This window comes from Vicia villosa, linkage group LG6, assembly GCF_029867415.1.
Source record: "Vicia villosa cultivar HV-30 ecotype Madison, WI linkage group LG6, Vvil1.0, whole genome shotgun sequence".
In the NCBI taxonomy this organism is placed as follows: domain Eukaryota; kingdom Viridiplantae; phylum Streptophyta; class Magnoliopsida; order Fabales; family Fabaceae; genus Vicia; species Vicia villosa.
Genome location: NC_081185.1, coordinates 66,729,213 through 66,752,455, shown reverse-complemented (window position 1 = coordinate 66,752,455; position 23,243 = coordinate 66,729,213). Strand labels below are relative to the sequence as shown.

The 23,243-nt window shown below is 34.3% G+C and overlaps 1 protein-coding gene across 1 annotated transcript; it reads right to left on the bottom strand.

Annotated features, from left to right (window-relative positions):
- Positions 1–20,716: 20,716 nt before the first annotated feature.
- On the bottom strand, positions 20,717–22,257 carry LOC131611604 (uncharacterized). Its single transcript, XM_058883548.1, has 2 exons — positions 22,114–22,257; positions 20,717–21,251 (listed from the first exon to the last, which is right to left on the bottom strand). The coding sequence occupies exons 1-2, from the start codon at positions 22,170–22,172 to the stop codon at positions 20,846–20,848; spliced, it is 465 nt and encodes a 154-aa protein (XP_058739531.1). The 5' UTR covers positions 22,173–22,257; the 3' UTR covers positions 20,717–20,845.
- Between the last annotated feature and the right edge of the window lie 986 nt (positions 22,258–23,243).

Genomic DNA, 23,243 nt, shown 5'->3' with positions numbered 1-23,243 from the left:
GTTCCTGAAGAAAATAAGCCCTATTAGTGTAACTTAGATTATTATTCACTTTATAAAACAAAATAAGATAATCCGTTTATCTCTTTATGAAAGTTAATTAATCCACGTGATTATGATTTTAATTAACTTACCAAACAAGCCACAACTTAGTATCAAAGATTCCAAATTCCAATAAAAACTCAAAATTAAAACAGAAAGAAAATAGGAATAACGATTGTTCATATATACACAAGTGCATTAATTAAATTCTTTAAATTACCGTAAAAAACTTAAACTCTAAATTATTAATCACATTATAAATCTTTCATCACGCATGAGAAACAAAACTACATGATAAAAATAACAACATTCTAAAATTCAAGAACGGTGAAAACAACTTACTGAAGAGCTGCGGTTTTGGAAACAGTTTTGGAGGGAGGATGAAGGTTAGAGCGTTTGACTTCGGTTGACATTGTTGATCGATGATTTGAATTCAAGAATTCTGAGATAAGCGTTGCGGTTTCAAATTTTTGTGAGAATTCTTAAATGATGTGAAATAGAAGAGAAGATTTGATTACTTTTATAGAGGTGTTAAGCTGTTGTTAAGTGATGGATCATCATTAAACAGTATTTGTGATTTTATTATTGTTGCTAATATTTAGGTTTATATAATTAATTAATTATTTTGTTATATTTAAATTGAGGAGCTTCAACAAAAGATTTTCTTATTGTTGTTAAGCATTATCATTAGACAGTATTCATGATTTTATTATTGCTAATATTTAGGTAAATACACCCTGTGGTCATTTTTATTGCAAAAAAAAAAAAAGTTTTCACGGTGTATAACAGATTTTAAAGTAGGTACACGTGGCCTTTTGATTCTGTTATGAAAGCGTGTCAGCCTGTAATTTTGAATAGAGGTTACTCAATTTTTGTGCGGTTTGTTTTAATTTTTATAATTTTATATATTTTTGTTTTACAAAATTTATAAAGATTTTTTTTTTATAAAAAAACCAAATGAAAAATTTATTCGAATGTTACTTACAGTTTTTATTTTTTATTATAACTTTTTAGATATAAAATTTTTAAACTATCACTTAAAATTTTAATTAAGCAGTTTTTCGTAAAAATTATTATTTAGACAAGACTCGAGCCACCATTAAGTGCGTTAAGATTTAGTGCATGAAAATATATTTTAATCTTTAATAGTATATATTTATGTTATTGAAAGTAAAAGAATTAGTAGAATAATGTGGAAGTATGGTGGTTGCATGGAGGGAATGTGTTTTTTGACATGTGGAGGGAATGTGATGTTAGCTTGAGCTTAATTGAGAAAAAATGTCAATATATCCACTTGAGAGGTGTGTTTTCAAATGGTGCAATTTTTCCCTAAAGTCTATGCTAATCCGAACAAAGAGATTTTAAGAGATTTATAGGGGTGATATGAGGATTATGCAGCTTCTATGCAGAGTGCGTGGTTGGTCGCAAGAGATTTTAAAGACATTACTAGTGCTTCAGAAAGAAAAAAAAAGGAGGAGCTCTCGCTTTTGCTTGCGAGTATGATAAATTTATGGAGAGGTTTAATGCTTTCGACCTTTTTGATATGGGACCGATTGGCTCTAAATATACATGGAAAGGTCTTCTTTTCCATAGTGGTAATCAGATATTTTAAAAGCTTGATCGAGCTTTTTACAACGCTAATAGGTGGCTTAATTTTTCGGATATGTGTGTTAAAGTTCTTGCTCGTGTGGATTTCTCTGATCATCATCTCATTCTAATCATCTCGTCTGGTAATAGGTTCATCAAGAAAAAGCCAATATTTCTGTTGAAAGTGCTTGGAAAACTGAAGTTACTTATATTAATATGATTAAAGAGGCACGGGACCCTACTACCGTCGTTAATGAAAATTTGAAACAGTTGTAAGATAAATTCAAGAACGGGAAGAATATTAATCTTAGTATAGTAGTTGGTCAAAAAAAGAGAACTACTGGCCCAAATTAATGAAATTCATAGGCTGGTGCAAGTCAGCCAAGGTAAAAAATTTCTCTATAAATTACAAATCAAGCTTCAACGTGATATGTAAAAAATCTTTATCAAGAGGAGCTTATGTGGTTTCAGCGCTCTCGAGCAAAGTGGCTTCATGATGGAAATTGTAGTGTGAAGTACTGTAATTTAAAAGTTGTTAATAGGAGACACAAAGATCAAGTTCAAATGCTCTATGACATTAATGGCATGCGGGTGGAAGATGAACACCAACTTGAATATATGGATATTTATTTTTACAATAATCTCTTTATTGAACTGCTAAAGAGGATGCATGGTTCTAGACACCGATTTCGTTGATTTGAATCATACAAAGGTTAGGTTGGAGGATTTTTATATGATGGATATCCTGCTGGATTTTATATAAAAAAATGTGTGATGTCATTGGATTGTATACTTTTAATTTTGTTAATAAATGTGGGATATTCGTTATGCACTTGTTGGGATTAATCAAATAGGTATCTACTTAATTCCTAAAGTATCACATCCTAAATTAATTAATAAGTTGCGTACCAATTCTCTTTGTAATAATTTGTATAATATTATTATAAAAGTGATTGTAAATAAATTGAAGATTATTATTCCTCAAATTGTCTCTCCTTTACAAACGAACTTTGTACAGGGAGAAGTATTCATGATGATCTTATACTGACACAAGAAATGACTCATAGGATGCATAAGATGAAAGAGAAGATAGGTTATTTTGTGATTACCGTTGATTTAACTAAGAGTTTAATTGGAATACACTGATGGTGTAAAGATATTTTACACTGTCAATTAATCTCAACCGTTAGTTTGTTAAAAATGTTTGACTTTTATTTTAATTTCTTTTAAAGTAATATAATTGAGTGGTTGTGATGCATTGATAGTGTAAAAGGTTTTATATTGACAGTGAATAGAAATTAAACTCTTTAACTAAAACATATGATATGCTAAAATGGTCCTTCATTAAAAATACCTTGAAGGAGGAGGGATTTCCTTCTTAGATTGATTTTGATGAAGACAAAAAGTTATCTTAAGAAGAAATCTCAAAGAAGAAAAAGATTGAATCGAGTATCAAGTTTATGTCAAGTTTTTGGATTTTAATGCAATCCGGTCATAAACAAAGGTACAATGTATAAATTAATGGTTATAAACATAAGCTGCTTAAGATTTAATCCTTAACGTTAATACATGCATTGTTTGACAGTTTCACATAAAATAGAAATCTTAATCTTTCTCATAAGAATGCTTAATAAGCACTTTTTTAACAAGCAAATATTTGCCCCAATTGTTGAGTGGGCATGTTAAAGTATTTAATTGTCGTGGGTTCGATCTTAATTGATTGGTTGTTCCAACTTATTGCTAATGCAATCAATTGTCGGTTTTGTACAATTGATTGTAAGGGTTGTGCAATTGATTGTTATAGTACAACTTTCAAATAATTTTAAAACTCTATAACTAATGCAATCGATTGTGGAGACCATAAAATCGATTATCGTTGATAAATTTTGGAAAAACTATATTTTTTACGCATCCTTTCGTGGCATTTTTCATGAAACATATTCTTGAATCATTGCATAACTATTCTAATCATTTTCAAACATTGCCATGATTTCTAAAGGGTTTCCTTTTTTACTATAAAATGCATATTTTTTCATATTGCATGACACCTTCATGCACATGTTTTTTATTTTTCAAGTGTCTCTAACATTTTATAAGCAAGAGTCATGCTTCATGCAAATAAGTTACCATGCCATTTTTGGGCAGAAGCTATGAATACTTCTGTTTATATCCACAATAGAGTTACCTTAAGGACTGGAACAACATATACTCTATATTAGTTATGGAAAGGAAGGAAACCTGCAGTCAAATATTTTCATGTTTTTTGAAGTAAGTACTACATCTTGGCTGATCATGAACAAAGAAGAAAAATGGATTCCAAGAGTGATGAATGGATATTTCTTGGCTACTCTACAAACAGTAGAGCCTATAGAGTTTTTAACACTAGAACTCAAGTCATGATGGAATCTACAAATGTTGTGGTTGATGACTCAAGCACAGACAATGATCATAATGTTAAAGACAATGTTGGAACATTATTACATATAGATGATGAGTAAAAAATGTTGAAAAAGACTACACCAATGCTGAGATTGTTGATGTTGAACCTAAGAACATCCAAGTCAATAAGGGCCCTTCAATCAGAATTCAGAAAGATCATCCTAAAGAACTTATTATAGGAAATCTTAGCCAAGAGATTACAACTACATCAAGAGAAGTTATTTCTAAATCTTGCTTTGTCTCTAAGATTAAACCCAAGAATGTAAAGGAAGCCTTAACTAATGAATTCAGGATCAATGACATGCAAGAAGAACATAGTCAGTTTAAGAGGAATGAAGTTTAGGACTTAGTTCCTAGGCCTAGTGGATCTAATGTCATCGGTACAAGGTGGGTGTACAAGAACGAAATTGATGAAAGTGGAGTTGGTTCTATAAATAAGGCCAGACTTGTGGCATAAGGCTACACTCAAATTGAAGGAATAAATTTTAATGAGAATTTTGCTCAAGTTGCTAGACTTGAATTCATCAGACTTTTGTTACGAGTAGCCTATTTATTGAAGTTTAAACTGCTTCAAATGGATGTGAAAAATTCCTTTTTGAATGGGTACTTACATGAAGAGGTTTATGTTGAACAACCAACGAGATTCATTGATCATACTTATACAAGAAATGAGGAGTAGACAATAACTTGTTTGTCAAGGGGGTGGATGGAAAACTTATGGTTGCTCAAATATATGTTGATGATATTGTGTTTGGAGGGATGTCAGACCAGATAGTGGAACATTTTGTCAAACAAATGTAATTAGAATTTGAGATGAGTCTTGTTGTTGAATTAACATACTTTCTTGAACTTCAAGTCAAACAGATGGATGGATCTATCTTCATCTCTCAAAATAACCAAGAACATAGTAAAGAAGTTTGGTATGGAAAATGAAAGTCACAAGAGGACACATTCTCTTACTCATGTGAAATTATCGAAGGATGAAAAAGGTATTGCTATTGATTAAGGCTTGTACAGAAGCATGATTGGTAGTTTGTTGTATCTTACAGCTAACAGACCTGGTATCACATTTTTTGTGGGTGTGTGTGCAAGATATCAAGTTAAGCCAAAAATAAGTCACATTAATCAAGTGAAAAGAATCTTCAAGTACATCAATGGTACTAGTGACTATGGTATGTTATACTCTCATGGTTTATGTTCCATGTTGGTAGGGTATTATGATGCAGATTGGGATGGTAGTGTTGATGATAGAAAAAGTACTTCTGGTGGGTTTTTCTTTGTGGGAAATAATCTTATTTTCTAGTTTAGTAAGAAACAGAACTGTGTTTCTTTGTCTACTGCTGAAGTAGAGTATATTGCAGCTGGAAGTAGTTGTTCAGAACTGATATGGATGAAACAGCTGTTGAAGGAATATCATGTCAAGCAATATGTCATGACATTATACTGTGACAATCTGAGTGCTATCAATATTTCAAAGAATCCTATTCAACACAACAGGACCAAGCACATTGACATTCGTCATCATTTTATCGTAGATCTTTGAAGATAAGGTGATTACTCTAGAGCATATAACCACTAAGAAACAATTGGCTGACATTTTCACCAAAGCTTTGGATGCAAAACAATTTAAAAATCTTAGGGGTGAGTCGGGAATCTGCATTATTGAGGAGTTATATAAATTACAGACTTGGAGGAATGCAACTGTTACTACATCTTTTCTCTATAATCTGAGGCATGATAAACCAATACAAATTGCTATTGATAAGGGATGGAACAAAATATCTCTGTAAGATAGAAGGGCTGGTGATAGCAACAAGGAGTGCAGAAGGGTCTTTGACAAGGACAAGATGTAGAAGATTACCTGAAGATGATCTGAAGTTGTATGTTTCAATTAAATTTATGTGATTCCATCTGTGTTTATTGCTTGTGAGCAATATGTGTGCTTCCTTTTGTGTTTACATTTACTCTAATTTTTGTTTCACTTTTTGCCTAAAAATAGGGAGTAAACTATTAGTGTACATTGTTTGTCCTAATGTTATATACATGTCTTTACATGTGGTTTAGCATACTAATATGATTGTGCTACTCCTAAGGGGAGAGTAGTTATTGTTGATGCTTGATGTATGCAACTATTTAGAGGAAGCATGATAGTCAATCATGCTTGTTGTTGCTACTGCTGCTACTGCGAATGTGGTTTGTGTGCATGTTGTCTTACTTGATGTTCTGGCATTTTGCCTAATCTGGAGAATCCTGATGCCAGGCTTATTTATCTTCTGTTGTATGTGCCTATGATGTATGAACTTGGGTAGTTCATGGTTTGGTTTGGATTTTCTGGTGATTTGGGTTTTCCCCTTAAGGGGGAGAAATGGTTATGTGTGACAGGGCGAGTAATGTACCTATCTGATTGTACAAGCTTATGTGCTGTGTTGGAGCTATGTTGATGTGATGTCAGACCATATGTCTGAACATATGACTTCTGGAGAGCTTTGAAGAAGAGGTCTCTCTGTAACTATAATGTATCTCTAATATATTTATATGTTTTTAGTTTGTACAAAGTTTATATCTTTTCATGTAGCTTGTGTTGTGGTTTTATTCCTATCCCCATGATTTATTATGCTTTAGTTCTTTTAGCCAAAATTTGCCAAAGGAGGGGATTGTTAGATCCATGTGTAATACGGTGAGAGAACTGACTGTTAAATGTGCGGATAGCAAGAGTCGCCACCGACTTTTATTTTATCCAATTAGGAAAGACAAAAAGAACAGGAAAGACCTTTTAAAAGAGATTGAGTTCGGGGGGTATGTTATACAAAGGGAAGGTATTAGCACCCTGTGTATCCATGATTATCCATGGGATCTTAATTGCTTAACTCACTTTGACTTGTTTGAATTGTTTGAAAAGTGTCGTGTGTGTTTGGAAAAGATTTTGGAAAAGGACTTTAACTTGTAAATAAGTGTAGTCTTTGAAATCATTTTGAAAAGGAGGTGTATAAAGCATTTTGAAGTTTTGAGATTTGAATTGAGCAAGCAATTAAGAACTACCTACCTTAAGCTTGTCTTTCTTGTTCTTTAAGTCTTTCGTTAAGGGAAAGATACTATCCACACCATTTGTTAATGGGAAGTCCTTTCATTGGATGTAATCGGGTCATCGAGGGTCATCGTTTGCCATAAGGCTATCCATACCACAATAAGGGTAGGAAGTCTTATGAATTGATGAGAATAGCCATAACAGGCAACCAGTAAGGATACCTCAGCAATCGAAGGGATTATCATCATTTATCGAAGGTAACATCGAGGGACGAGATCATTTCATCGTAGGCAACTTGAAGGGACTATGGTGATTTAAATCGGAGGCAACATGCTAAGGTATCCCTACGTTCGAGGGACTTGACTATTATTCGAAGGCATCATAAGAGAGGGTTACCCTAAAGGTGAGTGTGTGCAGCAATCACGTGTGTTAGATTCGAATATTTATTTATCTTTGAATTAAGTGTGATCTAACGATTGATTTTATCTTTCCATGCAATCCTAAGGCATACATATAGCAGTTAATATACTTGCAGGAAAATAAAGTGCAAAAAATTAAACCTAAGCTATTACATGGCTTCGGGATTTGGTGGTACATAACCAAAAACCGGTGGATGCGGAAAGTAAAGTACGGAAATAAAATCCTAATTATTATTACATTAAAAAACTTGCGACCTATATATAATCTCTAGAATTTAAATAGCAAAAAATAAATAAATAAACAAGTTTTACCCCAAAGGTCGGGAATTGAACCAAGCACGCGACAATCATAGAATATGAGATGAGAAGAGAAAGTCGCGCATCGGAAAAACTAAGGGTTGGAGGTATGTGTGGTGATAAACCCTAAATCTTAAAGACTAACCTAAAATTAGATTAAGGCTAAATAAATTATAACCTAAAAATAAAATTATGGTTAAAAATTAATAAGCCTAAAATTAAATTAATTAGCCTAAAAATACTTAATTAGCCTAAAAATAATTAATCAGCCTAAAAATAAATATTAGCCTAAAAAGCCCTAACCCTAATTCATGGAAATAGACAACATCTACCTAAGGGAGAAAATTCAAAGTTTTGGTTTTTTGATTAAGGCTAAACCTGATTAAGTTGACTATAAACCCCAATTATCTAAAATTAAATCCTAATTTAATTTAATTAACCTAACATTAATCTAAGTTTAAATTAATTATCTAAGTATTTAACCTAATTTAAACCCTAACAATTAAATTCTAAATTAAATTAATTAAGAAAAATAATATAAAAAGGTTAATTATTTATTAATCCTAATTATCTAACCTAGTTAAATAATTGACCTAAGGATTAACTACTATATGAATTAATTAATTAATGATTAGGAAATAAATATAAAAAAAGATGAAGGAAAAGGTTAAAAAACTAAAAAAACACAAAAGAGTTAGCTGTGATTCAAACTCAGCAGCACTCAAAGGTTGCAAGATCACTTCTTTTGCCATCTGTACTACATGCTTTCGCTGATATAAACTCCACCACCAACACAGAAATACAGAAAACCTGCATTAAATGGCAAAATTCAAAACGTGGTCAAAGCGGGACCAGCTGGACGACGCGCGTCTGATGAGAGAAAGAGAGAGGCTTGAGGATCTTTGACCGTCCAATGGAATGAGGAAAGAGGAACGGACTCCGCTGACCAGCCAATGGGGAAGCTCCTTGTGTGGCTGTTGAGTCTAAGCAAACTATTCATCATCTTCCTCAAATAATGGCCATGGATTTGCTTCGAAACAGCCCTGGAATAGCTACGATTTCTCGTAGCAAACTCTGCAAAAAATAAAAACTCACAAATATGCGTTAAAAAAGACCCAACGCCACCCAGTTCCACTAAACGAGACCTTGCGAACACGATGGTGCCCCTGGTTTTGCTCGAAACATCATGAAAATTTAGGTTCGAACTCAAAACTTCCTTGAGCCCTAACAATGGTAACTCGCAGATGCGATGCCATAGCTTCACTCTAATGATTCCAAACGTCCCTAATGCATGCCATGAACTCAGAGAAACCAAAAAATCACATTAAAACATGATATGGATAGCAATACGAAAAATCAAACATGGTGGTAATATGTGATATTGATATGCTTGTTAGGAATTCTATAGGAGCTCACAAACATTGAGGTCTCACCCTTTCATACCTCAAGAATGATTTGGGATGGTTCTTTGGCTTTAAAAGTGGCTGGATCCTTGGATGCGAATTTCCCACTTTCTTTGAAAAACTTGGCAACTTGTACCCTATTCTTCTTGGCCAATTTTTGTGCCCTTTAGGTTTGGTTAGGTTTAGGTATATATGGTGAGGAGATTAGGTCAAGAAATCTTTGGAATAAAATCATTCCTTGATTGAGAAAATTTGATTTAATTTCTTGCACCAAAACTTTCTTTTTTAAGTTCCAATCTATTTCCGTGCTTTCTTTCACGTTTTTATGGCCTCCAAGATAGTTTTAGATTGACAAAATATTTAGAGAATCAATCATATAAACTTTTATCATTTAATTATAATTTTATTTGAATTTAAATGAATAGATTCAAGATAAAAGAAATAAAAATCATAAAATAAAGATAAATGGATTTATGGGCCTCCTACAATCTTGAAATCATGTGAACAACACAAAACATGGGCCCATTGCTTAAAAGTTCAAAGTTTCCCACTTATAGTTTCATGCATTTTTTCCAAAAGTTACCCAACTTCCGACAGTCATAACTCTCTCAACTTTTATCAAATGAAGGTGTTTTAGGACTTTTTGGAAATATCAAGGTGTCCTCTACAATCCACTTTGGAACCATGTTTGTATTCGGGGATTTTATATTGAAGATATGGCTCTTGGCAAAAAACAGCTTTTTGTGAGCTTCTAGAAGGACCTGTAATATTTTGACTCATATCTCTCAAATGAAGCATTTTTAGCCTTGGCTTTAGATAGACAATGTTGTAGAGAATTAAATTTCCTTTAAAATGAGCTTTGGTTGGAGAATTTATGATGAAGTATGAGAAAGTTATAGCCAGTCAAAATTTAGTTGACTTTTAGTTAGAAAACCCTAATCTTGGAACTTTGACCTTTGTCAATTTCTAATCTTCCCTTGATGAATCATGATCAACTATTGATAAAATGATGAATGCAACTTCAAATAAGGGATGTTGACCAAAAATCCTGACTTTTGACTGTACTTTGACCATAGTTGACCTTTAGGTTAAAATAATCGATTATTGATCAGTCGAGCAGTTGACTGGGCATTCTTGTGAACCAGAGCTCAAGACTTGACATGAGAATACTTTGAGACATATGGGATGCCATAAAGCTCAATTGAGGACTCATAAGTTCAATTTCCTTTGAAAAAATCAAAACCCTAAATGAAGGCTTGTTGTTTAGGAGAGAGAGTAGACATGCTTGCTTCTTGTACCATTTTGAACAGTCGGAGATCTCAGTGCTTGAGCTAATTTATTTTGAAATATCGTGGGCAAATTTTGGGGTATGACACCATGGTTTTAGGATTGACATAAATTTTGGTAAAACATGATTCTTAACTGATGTTGAGCAAGATTTCATGACATCTTGACTAACTGGTACAAGAGTGTGTGCTGTTACTATTTTCGATAGATGTTCTGACAGATGTTCTGACAGATGTTATTATATGGTATACCAGAAAATCATGAAAGTACAATTGGTTTAAATCCTTAAAGATTTGATTGAAAAATATGAGATTGTGGAAGATTCTAGTACTCATACTGGCGCAACCAATCAAGGATATTTTCACAACTGTACAAATTTGATTTGGTTTAATAAAAAGGATCTTGAAGACTTTTTAGGAAACTTTGAAGATTTATTTCTATTTTTATGTGAAGATCTTGCAGCTGATTGAAAAGTAGAAGATTGGATTTAATTCAAGAGTCCAAGCCCATGCTGCAACAGTCTATAAATAAGGACTTTCTAAATCTAAAAGAGCAAGCATTCACAACAACAAATCGTGCGTGCAAAATAAGATTTTAGAGTTTTGAGAGTACTTCAAGTTCTTGTGTTTTTGTGTATGTCACTCATGTATCTTTTGATACATTGAGGTAAACTGATTGTTCTCACTCATGAGCTTTTAAGCAAATAGTTGAGTATTGTTCATTGTTCTCACTCACGAGCTTTTAAGCAAAGAGTTGAGTATTGTTCTTAGTTAAAGCTTTTAAGAAAAACTAAGTATTATTTATTGGAAGTGTAATCTTCTGTTCTTGTCACAAGTTGTGAACGTTTTTATCACTGAGGTGATTGGGAGGAAGTGAGATTCTCATATCTAGGAGGTTCCTAGGTAGAAATTGCACAAGGTAATTAGGCGAGAAGTTGTAAACTGGGATTGTTTAGGCTTGAACTAATATTATCATAGTGAATTTCCTTCTTGTCTTGGTAGCCCCTATAGTAGGTGATGTTGCACCGAACTGGGTTAATAATTGACTGTGTTATTTTACCTTCTCTAATTTAATTCAGCATAGTTTCTATTTTGGTAAAAGTGTTTTCTATCAGCAGATGATGTTATAACATCTATCTTGACATTGTGTTTTGTATTGAGACATCAACCTTAAGATCAATATTGCAAGTGTCAGAATTTCAGCATGTTTTAGGCATAAAATCCAAAGGTTGTTATAGTGTTTATGGTTGGAGCAAGGCTCCTTTGTTGTATTTTAATTTGTGTTAACATGTTGTTTTTTTCGTGGCAGAATCCTAGTGTTCCTTTATATTCAAAATTACTTATTGGAAAAAATAAAATGTTATAAGTCAATCAGGGTTAAACCGTTAATTACTATTAAAAAGTTATAGAACATCACAAAGGAGGTTTCTCAGTCAAGTTGTATTATGCTAAACTGGTGAGTGATATGATGAGGATGGGAATATGGGGGAATCTGCTGAGGTCTTAAAATTTGTCTGGAATGCATGGGTTCCATCTAAAGTAAGGATTTTCGGATGAAGACTAGCAAAGAATAGACTGCAAACGAGATCTATTCTTGCAGCAAAAGGAATAATCCAGAATAATAGTGATAGCCGATGTGTTTTTTGTTTGTTGTAGGAGGAGGATTGTGATCATGTGTTCTTCAATTGCAATTACATTAAACTAGTATGGATTGAGATTTGAGATTGGCTGGAGATAGAGGATATTGATGTAGTATCATGCTGCTGTCATTTTAAGCATATGCTGTTTAATTTGCATAGGAAGTGCTCAACAAATAGAGCTGCTGCTTTTTCATTAGTAACTTGTTGGTGTATTTGGATCCATCACAACGATATCATTTTCAGGAATTTTGTGCTTGACGTGGATGAAATTGTGAACAAAGTAAAAATGTTCCCTTGATGGTGGCTGGTGTTAGGTTCAAAAGAAAGGGTGAGTTATAATTTTTATGAATGATATCACTTCCCATTAGATTTTTATAAATAGGAACTATGTGGGGTGTTTGTGTCCATTGTTGTTATGTGTAATGTAACTAGGTACATTTTATACGAAGTACTATATTTCATTGCCTATTAAAAAACAATTATTTATAAGTTAAAATTAACCAATCAATAAAAAATGTATGTTGAGAATGAATATAAATTAAAATATATAAATATTTGAGTGAACGGAAAGAAAGTAAACCAAATAACATGAAAAAATCGTGTGATAAAATACTGAAATGTGAAGTTTCCATTAAAAAAAAGACAAAACATGATTAAATATTTGACAAGTTAACTGAACTATTTTTTTTTGAACCAAATAGAATATATTAATTCAAAAAATCATTACAATCATGGGCAATCCAAAGGATTCAGCCATTAACCAAAAAACCTATACCATTAGATTTGCAATATGCAATCTAATTTTCCTATTTCTCCACCCTCTATATACAATGTTATCAATAATTCTTTCCTTTGTATTGTTCCTATACATGTCATTGTTAAACACTATAGAGTTCCTAAACAACCATATGCCATGAATTGTTTTAGTTACTGCCAATTTCAGGACCCTAGCTCTCCACCCTTTTCCTTTTGTACTAGCCAAAATCCACTGCATCTCATGATCCCAGTCCTGAGGAATGTGGTGCACACCTAACCAATGCAGAATTCCAAGCCAAATTTCATCAGTTTTTGAACACAAGAAAAATAAGTGGCTAGCACTCTCTTCCGCTACGCCACACAAGCTACAAACAGTGTTCCCAATGATTCCAAACCGATGCAATCTATCTTTCGTGGGGAGATGATTATGACATAGAATCCACATTGTAATGCAGGCTCTGGGCCGGGCCAGGTTATGCATCAACAGAGGGAACCATGGAACACTGACATCTTCCATCAAGCAATTATAAACCTTCCTCATAGAAAACTTACCATCATTGCTCATACTATTCCAAAGCTGTCTGATCGAATCTATAAGATTCTTACACTTTAAAATTTTCTTGATGATCCAGGTACAGTTACTCCCTATCTCCACACTCATCACATCCCTGCCCTTAAGATACACTTTGTGAATCCATTGAATCCACAAATTATCGCTCTTCTTGCAGATGTTCCAAAGACATTTTAGGAGAGTAACTTTGTTCCAAACTGTTAAATTCATTAGGCCCAGTCCGCCTTGCTTGATCGGGCTACAAACTTTGCTCCAAGCTACTGGGCTTTTCCTGCTCATATCAGTTTTCCCAGTCCACACAAAAATGCGACAAATAGAATCAATCCTTTTAATCACAGCCTTTGGGAGGGGGAAATTTAACATCCAGTACTGCGTTGTTTCCCCAATGACACTTTTAATCAATTGAATTCTTCCTGCATAGCTTAACAATTTGGAAGACCAATGTCTAATCCTAGCAGTAATCTTTTCAATGAGAGGCAAGTAGTGAATTATACCTAACCTCTTACTGCTTAGAGGGACACCCAAGTACTTCGCAGGAAATCTGCCTTCTTCAAAACCAGTTGCACACCTGATTATCTTCTTGCTGTCATCATCAACCTTGCCAAAAAAGACTTTACATTTCCTTGGATTAATGATTAGGCCTGTAGAAGCTGAAAATTTGTTAAAGGCCTTCATTAACAATTCAATAGATATCGCATCACCCCTGCAGAAAAGGAGGATATCATCAGCAAATGTAAGGTTAGTCAAGGCCAGATTCCTACATTTAGCATGATGACTAAACTCCCGAGTTTTCTGCATCTTCAACATATACCTGTTCAGATATTCTATCATAACCACAAAGAGAAGAGGTGAAACAGGGTCGCCCTGTCTAATCCCTCTTTTAGCTTGGACTGGAGTAGTAAGCTTGCCATTTACTTTGAAGATGTATGACACATTGGTAACCAAATTCATAATTTACTTGATAAAGGTACAAGGAAATCCCAGCTCCTTCATGATACTTTCCAATGCTCCCCAGTGCACCATATCGTAGGCCTTTTGTAAGTCTATTTGGAGCATACACCGAGGTGTGCCATGCTTTCTATCATACCCCTTAATGAGCTCATAAGCAAGATGGATGTGATTATGGATATCCTGCCCAGCAATAAAAGCAGCCTGATTATTACCTATAATAGTTGTCAAAACACTCCTTAGTCTTGTAGTCAAGATTTTAGACACAATTTTTAAGAAAACTGTACAGCCAGCTATAGGTCTAAATTCCTTGATACTCTTAGCACTATCTCCTTTGGGAATAAGGGTTACAACTGTTTTATTGAAATCACGATGCATTACTCCAGTCCTGAAAAACTCACTGACAGCTTCTCTAATGTCCTCCTTCATAAAATGCCAGCATTGCTTGAACAATCTAGCACTAAACCCATCAATGCCAGGAGATTTATCATCACCAATGTCTTTTAGAGCATCCTCTATCTCCTTGATAGAAGCAGTTCTTCCAAGGTACATTTTCTGGTTCAGATCAAGTTCCTTCCCCTCCCTCATAGCCTCCACATCAATATGCTTGATACTGCTCACCTTATCACCCATGAGGCTCCTATAAAACCCAACCACCTCTTCCTCAATCAACTGTTGATCAGTCACAATATCACCATTCTCTTTTTGTAAAAATTTGATGCAGCTTCTATTGTACCTAGCCTTGATATGAGCAAAAAAATATCGAGAATTCTCATCTCCAAGTCTAATCCAGCTAAGTTTAGCCCTTTGCATAAGTCTAGCTTCTTCATGATCATGGAATTTGATAATATCATTAGACAGTTTCTTAATCCTCTCAATAATGCTGCCATCCTGTCTATTCTGCATTAGGTCGTTTTGAGCTTGATGGAGACTATCTCTTGCTTCATTCAACTTGATCTTCATATTACCAGCTTGCTTACTAAAGTTCTTCACATCATTCTTCAATCTCTTAAGCTTCAACCACAATCTATGCATTGGGGGACCCCTGGTTGATTTCTCCCAAGATACTTTGGCCATCTCTTGAAATCCCTCTAAGTTCAATAAATAATTATTGAACTATTTTAATAATTTACACAAACTAAAAACTAAAAACTATAAAAACAAAAAGAATTATTTTATCAAGATATTATTTTTATACAATAGAGAATTTATATCATGACAAATAATAGAAAAAGAATAATATTAAATTGATAGTGACACTAGTATAAGTTAGAACATATAGTTACAATAAATAATAATAAGGTTAATAGCTATTTATCCCCTTCCATATGGGGCCTTTATGAAAAACCTCCCTGTAAAAAAATAAGTCACATGGATGACTCTAAAATTTGGAAAAAGACACTCTTAAAACCTTTCCTAGGCCAAGTCACCTAAAAAGATGATGTGCAAATGTTTTTATGATTTTTCCATTTTTTTAAATGTCACATGTGTTTAGTCTGTTTTGCTTGGACATTTTTACCCTCACTACAACAGAATGGTGAAGCCACCATTTCTTCACCTCAAAACAACCATCATCATCTCACAAACTCAAATACCACTTTTTCCACCTGCAAACATAAACCATAACAGTCTGTTTCTCTCTCAATCATGAGCCACAACCACACCTCTCAAACACCAGCAAACCACCCTTACTGCAAAATTAACAACCACACAAAAAACATAATACCATCTTCTTATTCATTACACATTCCATGAAAATCACCATCTTCCCCTCTGCACACCCTCAACACTTGCTTCATTTCGAAGCACACTCCAAAGACCAAACATCAAACACCTCCTCTACAAGCTATAACTGACATAATTAGAAAAAAATTGAAGATGCAGAGATTCACATCTCTGCTCGCTCTGTTCTCATCCTCAAGCTTTCTCAGCTCAACCAAAGTACGCCGAACACAACGAGGATGAAGAACAAATCACAAGAGGAGGAAAAGGTGAAAATATATGAGGTTTTGTTTCGTGTTTGGATCAAATATGAACTGAGATGAGAGGACTAAAGAAAGATGAACGAGTAGGCTTGGAAGAGGAGGGATGAGACCGTCACGGTTACGGTGGCCGCGTTTCGAATCAGAGTTGGTGGGGAGTAGAAGTTTCTGCCGTCGTGCCGGGGACGGGAAGACCGTCGCTGCGTCTTGAGTTGATGAAGATGAACTCGACGCCATTTGTTCCGAAGAGGGAGAAGAGGAAGAACGTGATACTTTTCATCCCAAATCCCTAATCCTTTTTCCATTTTGATTAAGTTAATCTATTAAATCTAAATTATGCATTATCAAGAAATTGGGTTAGGTAGATTTAGGGTTTAGGTTGAACAACGATGAGGGGAAGGAAAGATAAGTGAATAGTTTTTTGGGATTAGGTTTTGATTCAAACATGAGGGTAAAAATGTCTAAGCAAAACTGACTAAACACATGTGGCATTTAAAAAAAATAGAAAAATCTGAAAAACATTGACACATCAGCATTTTGGGTGACTTTGGCCTGGGAAAGGTTTTAAGAGTGACTTTTTACAAATTTTAGAGTCATCCATGTGACTTTTTTTTTACAGGGAGGTTTTCCGTAAAGGCCCCATATGGCCGGGGGTAAATAGCTATTAACCCATAATATTATGGTAAAAATAAAAATTTATGAGAAAATTTTAGGAGTATATAATATTTTCACGATGTAAACACATACAAAATACCGATTATTAAAAATACTCGAACAAGGATAAACACAGGTGCATCCTAAACACAAAATCAATACCAAGAAGAATTAACGCTTCCTCGGCAGAGCCACATTCCACCATTTCTTTGCAACTTACATAACGAGACTCGACGTCGAGCTCCCCGTCCTCGTTAAGCAAAGGCATCTCATTCCGGTCTACCTTCTGAATATGAGAGAAGCTTCACACGAAGCCGACCAGCTTGTCGAAACTAACCCGATCATCTATAGTCAAATCCCTACCCGGGAAATGAACTGGTTGGTGGTATACTTGAAATGGTCCCTTGAACAGTGAAACCTAAATTTACCCTTCAGTTGCATTCTCGGGTCCCCTATGTCATTCAAAACTGGTCAACCATGCTTGTCAAGCAGAGGGGTACCCGGCGGAAGACATCACTCATTGTCGTCCTTGTCTACAAAGAGGAAGTGTCTTGATTTAAACTATTTTAATGAGTCAGAGAAGGGTTTGAAAAGTTTCTTCGACTACTTCAAAGAAACCCAACTATACCGCCCTTTAGCGGTTTGACGCTGGACGTGGAAACAATAGAAGAGGAGAGAGACCGTCGCTCTGATTTGGAGGTATTGGCTTCTAAGTTTAAATGCCCTAATAAAGGCAATTGATTTCGTATGAAGCTGACTAGGGGCAAGCTCCAGATGGTTGAAAAAGACAATTTGAAAATTTGTGAAGGGCAGTCGAAAGCCCATTTCTCTAAATACCACTTCATACATCGGAATCCGGTCAGACTCGTACTTAGTACATATTCTCTCATCCTCATCAGGGGCGAACACACCCCCAATCACTTTCGTTCAGAGAGGCACCAACAAACCTACCAACCTCATTGTGGACGTTGATACAATTCATGGAGAAAACGGAATCCGACCTTAATACATCAGAAGTCACTCACTGCTCTGTTGGGATCTCCTGTTCGGTAGGAGGAGTGGTTGATGAAGAGGCAGACGTCGAAGTAAGCACAATGTCGTCCACAGGTTGGGCCATCTTCACCTGAAAAGTAGAGGAAACAAGTGAATTTGACAGAAAATCAAATCCATCCATCCACCACTAATCAAGTGAAAGGGTGTAGAATGGCCCGAGGACAGTATCCTCGGTCCATACCCCTACTTGAATAAAAAATAACTTACCTCTCCGACAGGAAAACCAACGGGCATGACTCGAAGACTTATGCTAGACATATTCATCGTGAGTAACAAACGAAAACCCCAATAGTTCCAGACTTCGGTTGAAGCTCCACTTGAAAATTCATACAATTTTCATAAACATAAGAACTCCAACCGGAATCTGGAAAGTTCTACGCTCAGAATTCCGCTCACGAAGGAGGAAACAACGAACCTAGGAGGAACTCTCATCAGCGACGATATAGAAAATGGCATCATCGTAGTAAAACACCCACACCTCACCAGAGAACGCCTAAAAAATACCCTAATATATCCTAGCCACATGCATCTCTAAACAAAAAATAGAAAAATGCAACAAAAATAGAGAAGATAAAAGATGCAACTTACTGGAAATGAGTAGAAGAGAGTTAGAAGCTTGAGGAGTTGAAAGGTTCACGGCGGCAACGACAGCGACGAATAGAAGCAAGAATTTGAATTGTGGAGAGAAAAAGCGTAAAAGTTCAAATGAGTGGGAGTTTAAAATATTAATAGACATTTGAAACCCCCACGTGACTTGCACGCCCTGCTTGGGAAGGGGAAAAATCATCATTAAATCCTAAATCCTAGGGCTAGACTAGCCATCTTCACGCATTAAATGCTGAACAAGGCTCGAGGCGAGCACAGACACGCTAGCGCTCCACATTCGGATGACCTATTCATCTCCTTGCTCGTCGAGGGCAACACTTCATCACTTCAGATATTTTTCTGCTCTTCAGAACAACACTCTCCTTGCCGTTTCTCTCCCTCACACACCTGAGCTGACCTTAAGTCATCGATCCCACGCTTGGAAGCAATGACTTGGGGGCTCCTGTTCTAGACTAACCTAATCCTTAGAAATGGCCCAATCCATTCTCATTCATAGATCTGGCCCAATAAGCTTAGATCCACACACTTAAGGCAAGCAAGGGATACATCTCTATCCTGCCCTCCAACCGAGCACGCGCGGCCGGTGGCTCCTTCGCAATAAAGGATCATTCGAGCACGCGTGTACTCCCGTCTTCGCCAACGACTAGTTTACTCTGCATGGATGGACGATGACTAACTTAACCGTCACCCGCATTTTGAACTCTGGAATCGCTCCCAGCCCAAAATATCGGGCCTAATAGTTGACTCTAAGGAGAGTAGTATAAATAGCCATCACCTCCTTGAGGGCAAGGTATGAAATATTTCTTTCTCTCACCTATATTTTCGATTGTACCTTTGATCTTGTTATTACTTTGGCATTGGAGTGCCTTGTAGCTACAACCCCCATTTTCTTCATCCTCCACGAAGATCACGGTGTTGAAGCTAACCCACCGATTCTGACCTGTAAAAATCATTTACCAATAATCCAATCACCACATCAAATCACAATATTTCATGAATGAACACAATAAACCAGAAATGTTCATAAATAAACATATAATCATCATAATTTCTAAATTGAGGTGTTACACAACACGTGTTAAAATTTGTGGTGTTGTAGAAATAATATTTTGCTTAAAGGAGATCTAGCGGATGTAGGTGATGTGGGTCACAGTGTGAATGTTGTTGTTTGGTAATGGCACGTTTTAGGCATCAAATCCAAAGGTTGTTTAGTGTTTATGATTGGAGAAAGACTTCTTTGTTGTATCTAAATTTGGGTTAACCTGTTACTTTTTTGGGTGGAGTAACTCTAGTGCACTTTTATAATTCAAAATTGTTTATCGAAAAAAATAAAATGTTAAAACCCAAGCAGAGTTTAACTGTTAATTACTGTTAAAAATTATTAAAATCACAATTATTAATAAGTTGAAATTAACTAATCAATAAAAAAAAATGTATATTGAGAATGAATATAAATTTAAATATATAAATATTTGACAAATTAACTAAACTATTTTAATAATTTACACAAACTAAAAACTATAAAAGCAAAATAAAAGTGAGAATTCATATCATGACAAATAATAGAAAAAGAATAGTATTGAATTGATAGTGACACTAGTATAAGTTAAAAGATATAGTTATACAAAATAATAATATTATGTTAAAAATAAAAATTTCTATGATCAATATTTTAAAATTTAGGAGTATATAATATTTACATGATGCAAACAAATAAATACAAGTTCCATTCTTTTCTTCCAAACTTCTACATGGAAAAAATCGGTTATAAAAAGGAAAGAAATATTATGAGTCCAAAATATTTATTGAATTTATTATAGAACTAATTTGCAAAAAAGCTTGAAATAACTTCTTTACTAACAATGGCAAAACTTCAAATAACTCGGAAGAATCACTAGTAGTTCATAGCACTTCATACTAAAAAGAACAAATCAAAATAGATGTAAACTTTCACCATCCAAATAAAAGTGAAAGTGCAGAGATTTCACAGTAAGTTCCACCAACCCTTTTACACAGAAAAAGCAAAAAGTTAAAACTATATGCAGAATCTATTAAAGGCACAAGCATTAACTATTTCCATGATTGAGATCAATCCAAAAATAAAGTCTCAACATCATGGAAATCCAAATAAGCTAATTTCTCAAGAAGAGCCCAACCTAGAAAGTTGGATTAGGCTATCATGTGATCCAAACCTTGACAGTTGAGGCTTAAACTCAACTATCCCATGGGCAAACTTGGAACATCTCACATTGGTTTTCTTCTCAGTTGCTGATTTCTTTGGTGCACTGATTCGGTGGAGTCTACATCTGAATGAACCTTCATGAGTTGTTGGTGAACAAAAACACATGTTAGATTTTGTGCTTGATTTGCATTTGTTCTCCTTCAACACTTTCTTTCCATCTTGGTTTTGAACACAAGAAACTGAAGCCTTTTTCTTCGAGTCTTTGGGTGGTTTGCTTTGTATCACATTTTGATGACTCTTTCTGAACAATGTCTTCAACAATTGATCTCCCTTTTCACTTGGTAGATTCTGCATTTTGCTAGTTCTGAAAATAACATGAGTCACATACATAGTAAGTGAGTGGATCCACAGAGGATAATGATAACAGAAAAGTACAGAAAAAAACATGAGAAATGGTAGAAAACCAAGGAAAATTACAGAGAAACATGGCCAATTTGACCAAATTTAAATAAAAATCAGAAATAACAATCCAGTCGCGTAAAGATGTTGGTGTAACAATATCGGCTCCTTCCAAAACTGTTTTATCGGCATAACAGATACACAAAGGATAAATAATGAGTTTAAATTCAGTGTTCCAATAATCAAAACAAGGCACCAAGAAAATAAGCAATACTACAGTACTATTAATTCAAAAGTAAAATACACAATATTTTGGTAATCGATCATTTAAGTTCCTGAAGAATATGAACCCTAATAATTTAACCTGATTAATCCGAGTCAGATTATGATTTTAATTAACCTGCCCTAAAAGCCACAACTTTTACCAATGATTCGAATCAAAACTCAAAATCAACATAGAAACTAGAAAAGGAAAAATAGAAATAACAATTGTTCATATATAGTAACTCAAAAACAACACAAGTGCATTGATTAAATTCTTGAAATTACACAAAAACTTGAAGAAAAAAAGAACCTGAATTCAAAATTCAACCGGATAAAAATAACGATATTCTATATTTCAAGAACGATGAAATGAACACTTTTATCAATTAACACTTTCATCAAAGATTCAAATCAAAACTCAAAATCAACACTTGTATGTATGCAATGAGAATGAAAACAAAAAGAAACCTAAATTCTAAATTAGTTACACTGTAAATCTACAGAACAACAAGATAAAATTAACGACATTCTAGAATTCAAGAACGGTGAAAAGAAGAACGTACTGAAGAGAAGCGGTTTTGGAGTGAGGAGGAAGGTTCGGGCGTTTCACTTCGGTCGACATTGTTGATCGATGAATTGAAATTGAAGTTGAATTAACGTTGCGATTCAAGAAAACAAAGAGAGAGCGCGCGAGTTTTCACGTACAAATATTTGTGAGAAGGGTTTGGTAAATGTGGAAGAGAAGAAAAGATTTGTTTACTTTTATAGAGAGAGGTTTTAAAGTGTTGTTAAGTGATCGATTATCATTAAAGAAGTAATTATGATTTTATTATTGCTGCTAATATTTCGGTTAATATGTTACACGGTGTTAAATACGTTACACGTGCGTTTTGATTCTGTTGGATCGTTTTTAAATGAGAGCTTAACACCGTGTAATTCTCAAGAGAGGTTAATGAACTTTTGTGCAGTTTGTTTTAATTTTTATAATTTTATGTATTTTTTGTTTAAATTTTCTATAAATATTTGAATCTATTTCTAATTTCATACTTTCAAAAAAATTCAAAATTTTTTGCTGATTCATTATTTTATTTTTAGTCAGATTTTTATAAATTTTTATTTTATTTTTTCATTTGTTTTTTCAACAGGGACATTGTTGGCATTTTCGTAGTTGAGGCATTGTAGTGCTTTCTAATTTTATTTGATTTTTTGTTGTTTTGATTTGATTATTGATTTGATTCTCATTATTGATGGTGATTTTATTTGATTTTGAATTGTATAATCATATCATGGCTGATCAAAATAGAACCTTAAAAGAATTTGTTGCATAAGATTCACTTTTTACTGATTTCCCTTCTTTGTCTGATTTTCATGAAACCTTATATTTGTGATGTTTGTACTAATACTCATGTTCGGTTTGGACGGAAATTGAAGCTGATTTACAGTGTGATATTTCTTATTAGATTTCTACCGACAAAGTTGATGTTGTAGATGTAAATGTAGCTCTTGCTATCAAAATTTTGTCATCCATTGAGCAATCACCTGCTTTAGAGCTAAAGAAACTATATGTTTTTAGAATTTAATGAAAATCGTTGGTAATAATTTTATCTAAACTTGAATATGAACATGAACAAAAAATTGTTAATGTTATTACAAGAACATAAGAAGGGAATTGGATGGACCTAGGATGACATTT